General features: G+C 37.7%; 1 protein-coding gene across 4 annotated transcripts in view; it reads right to left on the bottom strand.

The window, feature by feature from the left end:
- LCLAT1 (lysocardiolipin acyltransferase 1) overlaps positions 1 to 13,018 on the bottom strand; it is a 117,399-nt gene that overhangs the window by 66,007 nt on the left and 38,374 nt on the right. For all 4 annotated transcript variants that reach the window (XM_039707337.1, XM_039707338.1, XM_039707339.1 and 1 more), the window contains 2 exons: positions 10,022 to 10,190; positions 7,651 to 7,849 (listed from right to left, as the gene is read on the bottom strand). In XM_039707337.1, the coding sequence (XP_039563271.1) occupies positions 7,651 to 7,849; positions 10,022 to 10,186 (364 nt within the window). In that variant the 5' untranslated portion in view covers positions 10,187 to 10,190. The remainder of the gene's footprint in view (positions 1 to 7,650; positions 7,850 to 10,021; positions 10,191 to 13,018) is intronic.

The raw sequence follows: 13,018 nt of genomic DNA, 5'->3' as shown, positions 1-13,018 counted from the left end.
TCAGGGCTTTTGAGGCATCAGGGAACCAGACATCCAGGCTTAATAAGGGAAATCACTCGAAAGCTCATGATCCCACTGTACACAAATAATTGGGCCATTAACAGTTTGTTATTCCCAGTTTTACTGCATAAAATTACCACAAGGCAACAAGTATACAGTTGTGAATGTCCCCTGTTTCAGAGATCTGTGGGTACTGAAAAGATGCTGGCTCATAGAAAATCAGACAGGAAGGCAGGATGTAAAGTTACTGTGCATATACACTGTTGAGTTTTAATCAGTATAGACTCATAAGCACATTTCTGCAAATTCAATTAGAATTGGGCATTTTGCTGTTGTTCCGATTTCCTAGGTAGTTTTATGTCTAAAAGCCCAAAGTAATTTTTTTTTTAAATGTTTAATGCAATGTTTGAGAGCAGAAACTAGAAAAATAAAGAAAAAAAAATGCTTCTTGAAACAATCTTGTAAAGTACAATCTCTGCTCCTGGCAAGTTTTCTTTAACCATGCTCACTTCCAATAATTTAGTTAATAGGAGTATAATGAATTGAATGATTACTATCTGATTGGGTGAATTCTTTACGCAAATTACAAGATAAACTAAGAGATAAAATTCACAAATACAAATTCACAGTAGTTCTCTTGTTTTCATAGTGAATCATCTGATTCAGTCTATTTATTAATTTGATTCAGTCTGTGAGGTGCCCATTTAAAAACCACCATGCTTTTTCTATTGCCTTGCACTAACAGGTTCTGAACATTTGTTTTAAACTTATTTTTATGGTCATGTCCAGCTTATGTTCATATATGTCCAGATTATATATTTCATATGTATATATGCATCACTATGTAGTCTACCATGCATTCTAATATCATCTAATATCATCTCTTTCAATGTATGTGGAGCCTAACCAACCTTTTTTTGCCCTATCAAAACAATTAACAAAGAGTGATGTTAAAACCACAGATTTTCAAGGTAACTGAAGAAAACCAAAAATGTTCTGGTCTTGCTCTGATTAGTTAATTTTATCTTTGACTTCCCCATAGTTCTCATGCATTTATTTCAGTACCAAACTATTACAAATTTGATGTTAATTTAAGTCACATTCAAGTCTTAATGCTTTCTTCATTTCCTTTGCTCTGCTTCATTCTCTTGAGGAAGAATATAGGATGTGCCTACAAACTCCTGCTTTAGCTTACTCTTTACTGAGAACACAATTAGAAACTTCTTCAAACGAGGTTTGCAGCACAAGGTTTCCTTGTCAGGGCAAGAACAATGTTGTCAACAAAGCTAGTCAGATACAGTGGCCTATGTCTCACCTGTGAAAATATATCTGTGGAACCTTCTAAAAAGAATATTCCATTGAAGAACTGGTATCTCTCAGCCAAGGAACAAACACAGAGCATGTGAAAGTATGTGGGAAAAACTCGTTACAGGAGCAGCAATATATGGGTGTATCTAAAGCACCCAGTGATATACCATCTTCTTGGAAAGCATTCTTTCAATATTCAGTGCCTTAATCGTGGTTTAGAAGGATATTACTTGGCCACTTCATATTCAAAAATTAATTTCATTTCCTAAATTGTGCCATTTTTATAGAATATGGACAATTAGATGATTAACTCTACCATTATATTATTGCTACTTACAAAATGCTATAAATGGCATTACGGACTATTAAACCTCTTTGGTTATAGAACGCATCTTAAATTTTATTCTGGATTTTATTTGATGCACTGTGTAAAATCAGAATAACATAACAGCACATGACATCACTCAAAAGCAAAGCAAACTACAGCAAAGGCTCTGGGATGGCTGGAAAGTAGCTTTTTCTGATGCATTTTAAAAAAACATCAATACAGTGAAACAGCACATGAAAACCTAAGTGCCCAATACGTATCTGGAGAAAAGCCCTACGTCACTCCAAAATCTCCAAAGACATGCAGAAAACAACCTCCAGTTGTGAGACTGTGAGGAAGAACAAGCAGGCTCTACCAAACAGTGTGAGACTCTCCCACGGATGTGTCATCTGAACTGCCAGTCAGGAACTGGGAGAGATTCTACCACAAAATACCTCTTCCAAAGGCCTGCATCCTCTTCAGATCCTTCATCTCCTCCACGGGGGACCATGAAAGGAACCCAGCCTGAAGAGCTGAACTGTACAGATGCTGCATTACCCACTGGTAACAGCAAAGGAATGCAAGTCAGGAAAACGCGCCAACCTAATTCTGCTCTGATTCGTTCTGTGAGTTTGGACAAAACAACCTCTCCCTCCATCACTTATTGTTTGTAAAATGGGGAGAATAAAAGGAGTTAGCATCTGATCTCACACTTTTGATGTGCATTTTGGAGAGGGAAAGGGGTAGAGAACAAACGGAGTCCTTATTATATAGAAAGGATAAGGAAAGTTTAATGGAACACAGGCTTGTTGGCTTTGGCTGTGGGATTTTTTTTTTCCCTGACAGGGGTGGGAGAAACCTATTATGCCTTTCCTGGATGAGACAAGCTGGGAAACAGGCCCCTAAGCTTTTCTTCCCTACAAAAGAAAAAAAAAAGCATATAAGATTACAGCCAACTTAAGCTGCATTTCTGCTGCAAAGTAACAATCCTTCATTCACACTTAAAACTTCTTCAAGAGAGTCTCCACCAGGAACAGCTGGTAGAATAACAATTGTGCTGGCCATTAGAGAGCATGCTTTTCAATTTCTACTTTCAAAATCATGTAGGTTAACCACTCTATGGTAATTAAGTCTGGTAGCCCATAATTGAATTGCTAGAAGACAAAACATCACAGCTTCTCAAAACACTCAGCCTATTTTAATGTAAAGATACTTGACACAGGAACTATACTAGAAAGTTCAGTAGGTTACAGTTTTATTTTTTTTAATAATACACTCTATTGGTAAGAATTTTAATGTAAATCCAGCTATAGATTTGCTTTTGCCTGGCAAAGAAGCTTTATGCTGAAGCATTTCCATCCCTACCTATGGAAGTAGCTGTGGCAGCACAAACATTTCCATGCCAATACAAATGTGTACAGATCCTCCACAGTGCACTGCTTTAGCTATATTCCAATTGACTTAACTGTTAAAATTTTCTAGGCTTAGTGACAACAATATTTTACTTCATGGTAGCTGATCCATCATAGCTGTCGGTGTGTATGCTCTTAGCCTGTGGCAAAGGCAGGATAATTTGAGTTGTTTTGCCCTGCTTCATTGAAAAACAAGATGACTCAAATTACTTTGAGCTTGCTTCAGGCGAGGCTCGCACACTTGGACAGCTATAATGGATCAACTGACGTGTAGGAGAAGATTGGTGGGGCTGAGCCCAGTGCTGAAATAGAGCAAACGTCCTTTTTTTTCACCCCTGGCACTCAACTTGAGCCTTTGTGAGCTACAACATGTCAGTGAACAGATGAGTGAAAAACAACAACTAAAAAGCTCCAACATCTTGCAGTCTTCTCTGAGAGTAATGTTAAGCACAGAATAACTTGAATCCAGAGATGAAGATCTGGACAGAGTTACTCAGTTATCTCTGCTCCTAACTACTCCAGGCTTGTCAGCTTTGCTTATTCTCCTCTTTTTTCTTTGTCATCTTGTCCTTTCCTTACCTGTTCCTGTCCAGTGTGCTTCAACAATAATTCCCTCCTTTAGCAGCCTTAGTGACCTTTTCAAAACAGGGAAGTCTTCAAGATATGTCCATTAATGGTGCCTGCAACACCTGCATACTTTACATTTGTACACTGAATTATGATGGTATTTATCTTTTCCATCTGCACTAAGCAAAACTATAATTAATATTATCTCATGTGGCAACCATGCTCTGACATTAGTCCCTCTGGTTACCCTCCCTAACTTTTCCATAAATTCATCTGACAGCGCTCAAATTATCCCAAAATTCAATTTATTTTTCACATACACTTTGAGGCACATTTAACCATTAAAATTCAAATATTACTGTAAGCTCATCCAACACAACTAAACTGTCCATCATTAAAACAAATAGCTATTTCCAGTGAAGTCTTACTCGTTATCACAAGAAGACTTCTACAAATGAAACTGTTGAGAAAAAGAATTAAACCATCTCCTAGTCATTATCTGGTCATCCCACACTACCTTGTATGTTCCTTGGTACCTACTGGAACAGTAGGTGTTCCAGAGCACATTGTGAACATGACTGCACCATAATCTGTATCACTTCCCAAACTACTCCTAATTAATTGAGAACAGATGAGAATATTAATTGCTCCTATTACAAGTGCTGTAGAGAAGTCCTGTCATATCAGACCATGCAGGAAACTGTCAATGCCATTAGAAATTCTCCTTGCAAACTGATACTGCAGAATGTGTCAGTAGCTTCTGATGATGTCAGATGAGAAACTGCAGCAACAGCCAAGAGCAGAGTAGTGCTCCCTGGAGACGCCAGCTTTGGCAAGATGTACTGAAATGCTGCAAGAATGTTTCTGAAATTGAGATTACTGAAACGTAATATCTCTTTTTGAAAACTTTACTGCACACAATTCATCAAGCCAGAGCTACAGTTCCAGGAAGAAAGGACCATCTGTTTTTCTTTGGACTTCTTTTTTTAAGGCTCACCTTTAATCAATTTTAAAGTTTTTTTCATACACTGGAATGCAAAGAATTAATAACTTAAGAACTAGATAAATGACTCAATGTGTCTCCTTGAAATAGTGAATCCTCTAATTTTAATTATAATTAACTAGAAAATAACAGCCTACTTGTAATACAGACTCATTAAATCTGATACCTTTACACTTTTAACCTACAAAGGGGGCCACAAGAACTCTGGATCTATTTCCATTCCCAGCTTTGCCTTTCACCTATCATATATGCCACTGGAAAGAGCATAATCTCTCACAGACCTATTTTTACACCCAAATGGGAAATTACTTATGACAACAAAAGTGCTATGCTGAATAGAGCAAGGCTTTCAGAAACATGGATATGTAAGGTTTGCATTACAAACCTTATCTTAAACATAATTTTAAATTTAATGCTTGTTAAAAAATAAAAGCCTTTGAAAGATCACAAAAAATTGCACAGAAAGAAATATGGTATAGTCACTCAAATATTTCTGAAACTCAGAGCATGATTACCACTACGTTAAGATTTATTAGAAGATGCATTCAGCCAGTATATCAAACTTCCCTAACCCTATACATATGACTATGTACAACTAATCCATATAAATACATGAAAAGATAAATCTGAAAGACATGATGAAAATAGCTTATTGAATTATCACAAATATTATATCTTAAATGATCAACATCTAAAGTATCAATTACAGATGCCGTGCACTGAAATTGTCTGGTTGATTTCCAAGTGATCTTCTGGCTTTTACAAGCTCATAAAAAAAAACCATTTAGTTAAAAACCACAGGACACAACTTAAAAACAAGCCAAAAACCTGAATAAACGCTTACTAAGGGTCTATCATATAACACAGCATGGCTGAGAGCAATAAATGGGAGAAATTCTGCTGTCACTGATGAGATTAGGGCTCTCCTCTTTGGACACCATTCTCTGCAGAGATCCTGCCCTAGCAAATTTCATACAGATTCATCTTTTTCCATCAGTCTTCATTTAATCCAAGAGACTCACTTTCTAATAATTACATAGATACACAGAATACTTTATTTTTGCAAGAAAATGCCACCCAAAACACAGCCTGACTGAACACAGAGACATGCATTTTTCAGGCCTCTTTTTAGATACACTAAGATAAAACAGAAGTTTATCTTTCAGAATTTTAGGACATCAAATCATGGCTTCAGTGAAGGATGCAGTTTAGCTGAACTCCCCTTCTGTGATTCATAACCCAGCATTAACAGTTTCCTGAAAAATAAGCTATAATTCACAAAATTGCAACCAAAGTCCTCAAAGCCCATGTATCGTGGAGAACTCTTGGGGATCTGGCATAAAAATAGTTGTTTATAATACTACAGACCCAAGTGTCAGCTCTACCACCAGAAATTGTCATCCTGTAATGGAAACAACAGGAGCAAATGTCTGCATGTGTCACCTCTATATCACAAAGTGGAGGATGAGCCCAGAATTTTGTTAGTGACTCAAGCTGCTATATCAGAACAAAGACGGCAACATGGTCTGCTAATATTGACCTGACACAGATCCATCTGCCTGAGCCCACTGATCAAATCTAATAGATGTGCTCAGTTTATGCAGAAAACTGAATTAAAAAAAAATTTAAAAAAACCAACCAACCAACCAACAAAAAGCAAGCAAACAAACAAACAAAACAAAACCCTAAAAAAAATAAAAAAAACCCAACCAACCAACAAAAAGCAAGCAAACAAACAAACAAAACAAAACCCTAAAAAACATAAAAAAACACCCCCATCTCTAAATGACTCCTAACATCCTGTCAGAAACTGCATTCTACCAAGCATAGCTTAGCATCCAAGCTCGTGGAGCTGACCTTCCAATTTTATTAACATTAATAAGCACAAATACAAAGGGCTTTTTTAATAACAAGACATATGTTACTTCTGAAGACAGAAATCTAAGAATTTTCCCCAGGATACTCCTGACTTCATCTTCCATCATTGCTATAAAAAGTTGCATACACAGCTGATTCCAAGATTTCAAAACATCTTTGCTGTATAATGAAGATACCTAATATGCATTTTCTCATTTCCTGTCATGTTAAAAGAGATTTTTCATTTGTCAAGTAAAATTGACCTTAATATGTGGCTGCTAGGGAAATAAAAGCACATTACCCTGTTGCTGCTGTTACTTAAAGAGCACTGAATGCAACACCATGCAACAGTGAATGCAATCCAGTGCAACAGTAGGAGAGTTCCTCAGGATGGAATCCTGCCAAAATTATCTGCCCAGATAAATGGCCTGACAAAAGGCATCCATAAATAAGGTTACTCTTTCAACATCATAAAGTTGACGCATATCCTGCCCAAGCTAGTTTTGTATAAAACAGCAAATAAATCTAAGAGATAAATAAAATGCAGAGATGCTTTTATTTCAGATAAGTCTGCCTATTTATTCAGAAACCATTTGTGCAACAATTTTTGGACTATCTGAAACAATTTCTCTGAATACGTGCAACTCAGATCTCTTTCCAGCCTACATCCCTATAAATCCTGATGATTTCATATCCTGCACAGAATATTTTGCATAGCCAAGTTCAATTTAAAATTAGTTATTAAAATGAACCATTAACTTTGGAATTGCCTACAGAGCTTTTTTTTTAATCTTCACAATAGTTTACATTGGATAATGAAGAAAGAAGCTTGATGAGAGCATTTGCAATATGGGGGTGAAATAGCACCCAAACCACAATGCTGAAAGAGACTTTGAAAAAACTCAAAATCATTTTTCATCATCCTGAAAAATACTTTTGGCATGTAAAGCAGAAATATATTTACCTACAAGCAACAGCAGCACATGCAGTATCTTAAAAAAGAAATGCTTAGGCATGTGGTCCAGGTGTCCTCTGGAGATTTATGGTTTAATTGCTCCACATGCCACATATTTTACACACGGTTTTTTTTTAATCCTGAAACAGAATTTAAACCTATGTCATTTAGCGGGTTATGAACTGTGCTGGACATAATTTAAACATACTTTCCTTTCAAATTAAAGGGTTTAGTGACATACCAAATCCCGGAATGCTTTTGAGACTGGATTTGAGACAGATTTTTTCAAGTCTGAGGTAGCTGTATCGCAGCAGGCAGTTCCACAGGAACATCCAGTCCATTCGTGTGCGATGGTTCATGATAATGACACTCCTTTCTCCAGGAACAAATCCATCTCCAGTGACAACCACCTTGGCACCACACACCATTTCCAGCAAGGCCTAGAAATAGTATCTCAGTATTATGGCTTTACTCCCAGAAGAAAAGCATCACCCCATTAGCAGTAAAAATTAATTTGAACTACATGATTTCACTTATTCGCTCACATTACAACTGGTAAACAAACTTCTGTTTTCTAATAAAGCAGCCAGCTTTTCTCCAGTAATAGCTGTTCAATGGAAGAGGAAACAACAATTAAGCAGCACTTCTTAAAAAGCACTCTGTTTCCATCACTGCATTAAGCTTTCCTGGTTTTCCAGGAATACTATAATGTAGGAACATAAGTGATTCAGTATGGATTATAACTTGATAGGTAATCTAAGGAGAGACTGGCTGCACAAACATCTACTGCCCCTAAGGTCAGGGTCAGCAGCAGCACACTGTCCAACCCAGTCAGCACAGAAAAAGAAACCAGCAAAATACCATAAGAAAAACGCCTTCAAATTACCTCCTTGACCTCTCTTCCCCATTCTTTCTCCAAAAAAACCCAAACCAAAACAAAAAAACCACCAAAAAAACCCACCAAAAACCACAAAAGAACAAACACTGGGGATTTAAACAGAGCTCTAGAAAGTAAAACAACTTCTGTTCATATTTCTGCCAGTTCTGTGTGTGCCTAATATAAGCCAAACTAAACTGAAGCAGCTCAGACCCACCTCACTGTCCCATCCTGCTGACTCCTAGAAAGGAAGTAAAATGTGATAGCAGAGTGAGGAAGGTGAAAATTTCTTACATCACAGAGGTCAGGGTCAGAGTTTCCCTGCTGGAGTCCAACTGGCACAAGAGCACTTTATTGTTTGGAGACACAAATCAAGAACCTGCTTCTCCTGACTAAAAATGCAATGAGTGTAAGGACACAAACCTAAGGCAGACAAGGTCTAAGCCTCAAAATGGTTGGATAAAAAAATCTTTTTAAGACTCCTTTCCTGAACCTAAATCCCCAAGATTCTCAGAAGACAGAACTGTTTTCACAAAGATATTAAAATTATTTTGGTCCAGCTCTAGTGTGGGCTAAAAATCAAACTTCTGAAAAAGTCATCATAAACTAGTTTTAACAACCCAGAATTATAAAGCCCAGGCAACTAATCAAAGAAAAGAGTAGTATTAGATTTTGGGGGGTTTGAAATTATAAAAAAAATTGAAGACAAACAGAGAGTTATTTTGTGACAGCATCAGTTCCCAGTTAAATTTCATCATGACAAGAAATAACAATCTATTTCCTTTACTGTTGATTACATCAGCCCTCTAAATTTCACTGCATTTAGTAATGATAAAAATTATAAACGTTTTAGAATAAAAAACAGCTGAGGCCCCTTTAAAACACACAAGGAAGAAACAGCAAAAGCAGAAACTATTTGATCTACAATAAGGATAGAACTTCTTTTATGCCACAAGATACATATTTCTGCACACCAATATGGCATTTTACTTCAGAAAAAGTTAAACAGATCTCTAATGGCCTAGAGGAACAACGTTCCCTGGCTTTTAGAGAACGGAAGAAGAGACAGATCCCATTCACATTTCCTTTCCTTTGGAACAATTCAGGGAAGAGCTTTGTTATTGATTTCCAGATTCATATAGCTGTAAAGCTGATGATACGTGAGGAATACATCCTTTCTAGGGGGAGCTCTTCTTTTTCCCCTGAAAACATTTATCTCTAATTCAACTACAAGGGCTGAATTCTACAAGGATTAAGTAACAGAATGGTGAAGGTTGACAACAACGCACCAGACAGTGGATAATTTTCCTAATACAACTCTCAGAGCACAATTCAAAGAAGGAGTTTACAAGACAACTCATTTAGGAAGTTAACAGTTTAAAAAAACTTCCTTCTGTTTATTAAAGTTTCACCTACTCTTCTCTGCATCTGACTGACACTGGATGAAGAAGGTCAAAAAGGTCAAAAAAAGACCTTTTCAAGCATAAAATGGACACACAACATTAGCTGATTTATAAATTAAACTGTGAAAGAAGAGAGGGACTGCAAGAGGGGCACGCAGTTTACAACACTGACCTAAACCCAAAGTCTCCACAGATAGTAAGTGTGCAAGGGCCTGTTTAGACAGAAGCACAAATAACTTTAAAAACCCTAAAATAAAATCCAAAGTGTTAATGAACAAGCTAAATTGTGGGATTAAGGAGAGTTGCCCAGACCTGGATTATGTGCCACTTACCACAGGGAGTGTGAGCCAAGTGGCCACAATGCAGTCGGTGATCCAGCGGTACCAGGCTGGCGAGATAAACATCAAAGGCAGAAAAGGGCCCAGCATGAATATACTTCCAAAGAAACTTCCCAAGAATAGTGCAAGTGCAAAGTACATCCCCTTCCATGACACCATGGCTCTGAAAAACAGGGTTGGCATTACGTTAGAAAGAGACAAACTGAAAGAAATTCTGTAATTCTTCAAGTCCACAAGCCTGGTCTGAGGTAATATTCTTTCTTTTTTCCACAGCTAACAACACAGGACAACAGTAAACACAACCAAAATGTTCTTCTTCCCCAGCAGCAGTAGGAGAAGGACTTTATAAACACAGTGATTTGTAAGGTGAATTGGGATATTAAAGGGGCCATAAAAGTATCGGCTACATCATAATTTTCTCCCATTACTACAATATGTAGTTCCACTCAAAACCTTCAGCAAGCTATTTTTATTATCCAAAGGTACAAAAGGGCTATTAAGAGAACACCAGTGACATTAAACTTTTTGGCCATTATCTTTGTCTGTGGAGAAATACTAATGTTACCATGCTCTAAAGACAGGAAACTTTGCTCTTCTATTTCTCCATCCCATTTCTTCTTACTAAACACAGTGTTGCAGAAACTCATCTTCCCCATCTATGTGTGACCTCCCTCACAACCCACTCAAACCTGGCAAGACTGACCAGCCCTTTCAAACACCAGTTCCCTTTTCATCCCAACAAGGCAGGCAAGCAGCTGAACCCCCCCAACCCACCCTGGCTTACAGAACTCATCACTTTTTGAAGTCTGCTGTACTTCAACTGCCCTTATCAGTTATTTTCCAACTTGCTGCACCAAAAAGCCAATAGCCTGTGTTTCTTAAGGCATAGTCTAGACTTGAAATATTTCAGTGTCTGTGCTATCAGCTACACTGTCTTATTATAAATTGAAATGTACAGTACACTGAGCTTCTTAGTGCATTATGGCAGAACACTCAGCAATCCTCCAAGCATTTGTAATAGCTACAAGCTTTCACAATTTAGCAACTACTACCAGCTATGACAAAGCAAATGTGGAAATATCAATTCTCTAAATTAGGGCCTAAAAATAGACTGTTTTCATCTATTTAGGACTCAGCCAATTGTTTATAAAACCAAAGGTTAAGCAGAAGTCACTTTTTAGTCACTTTAGTGAATTTCTTTTTTTGACAGGCTATTTTAGAAATTTTAAGAGCTCAGATAGACAGGACTTCAGGACAAGAAAAACAGGAAGCTGCTGGGTTTAATTTTAAAACGAGCAATGGAAAAGCAATCTATTAAGCCTTGTGTATTGTAACATACATGATTTATCTCAAGCATGTTTTGTACAATGTCCATAGCAATGATGTTTGCACAGCAAAGTATTTGACAGTCGAGAAATGGCAACACTAGGGTTGCTAGCAGATGAAATTTCCTTCTGCTACTTCATCTTGACAAATAACAAGAAAGTAGCTGTACTTTGAGATACTTTTAGTTTTAAACAATTTCCTAAACTGTATGGTATTTGAAGAAAGGCTGATACAAGACGCCATGCAAATTTTTAATGGAATGATATAGGAAGCTGTATTTAAGTCTGCTTCTGCAGCACAGTAAAAAAAGTAACACTACATACAAATGTTTGCTAATCACTGTATTGGAAAGATTTTGACACAATGAAATTTGAATTCGAACAAATACATAATATTTATATCCTGGAGTACAGTACTCACTCTTTTCTGCCAAAACCAGGAACTAAGTAACCATGTCTGCACATATGCATGCACTAAGTAGGATCAATTCTGACATATAAAAGGATCCTTGAAGAGTAAGGCCCTGGAGGAAACCTTCTTTTTGTTAGAACTTTTTCTATTTGTTCTTGCAAACTTCTGTGGGGGAAGTCCACGATAAAGGCAGAAGAGGACAAAAAAAACCCCAAAACAAAAAACCCAGAAAAAAACAGGAGCCAACAGAAAGGTGGGTTGGGGGGGAATTATTAGTTGCAACAAGACCAGAAGAAAAAGCCTTCTCTTGACATCAAGATTTGAGACCTACTAAAAAGGCAGCAGACAGAATTAAAATTCTATGTGCTTGATCTGAACAGGCATTTTTTGAGGAACAAATGTATCTAAACAACTGGAAACAGCTTTAAGACAGGTAAAACCTGCTACTAGACACAGAACAGGAGTTTGTTAGGCTTTAGCCAGCTGCTCTGCTCTCTGTGCAGCTCTCAGAGCCATCAGTCAGACGCAGTGACATTTGCCAGGCAGACACTGTGGCTCCAAAGGCTGCCAGACAACAGGGACAGAGGACATGCTCCACTTCCAAACACCTGACTGCTGCACACAGGTACCCCCAGAGCTAACCAGACACTGCTCTGCCATCCTGCTAGACTCCTAGAAAAGCAATGTGGGTCACTTATTTAGGGGCTGTAGGAACAAATGTATCTAAACAACTGGAAACAGCTTTAAGACAGGTAAAATCTGCTACTAGACACAGAACAGGAGTTTGTTAGGCTTTTGCCAGCTGCTCTGCTCTCTGTGCAGCTCTCAGAGCCATCAGTCAGACGCAGTGACATTTGCCAGGCAGACACTGCGGCTCCAAAAGGCTGCCAGACAACAGGGACAGAGGACATGCTCCAGCTCCAAACACCTGACTGCTCCACACAGGTACCCCCAGAGCTAACCAGAGGAGACACTGCTCTGCCATCCTGCTAGACTCCTAGAAAAGCAATGTGGGTCACTTATTTAGGGGCTGTCTTTTTCACAGTTTACATGGTCCTTCCCTCAAATTGTTAAACACAACCAAAGATTTAAGGGAAAAAGAATCTTGTTGTATTTTCTGTGAAAGACTGTCTCATAAATACTTTTTGTTTGTTTGTTTGTCTTAGATGAAAGTATCTGAGCTATGGAAAAGACCTGAGGAAGTTCTGAATTTCCCCTTCTTCAAACAGCACCAAGCAGTACTTTCTTTTACAT

The sequence above is a fragment of the Passer montanus genome, unplaced genomic scaffold (genome assembly GCF_014805655.1).
Source record: "Passer montanus isolate IOZ18808 unplaced genomic scaffold, ASM1480565v1 scaffold2, whole genome shotgun sequence".
In the NCBI taxonomy this organism is placed as follows: domain Eukaryota; kingdom Metazoa; phylum Chordata; class Aves; order Passeriformes; family Passeridae; genus Passer; species Passer montanus.
Note: the sequence above shows the minus strand (reverse complement) of the source record. Positions and strands in the feature narration are given on the sequence as shown.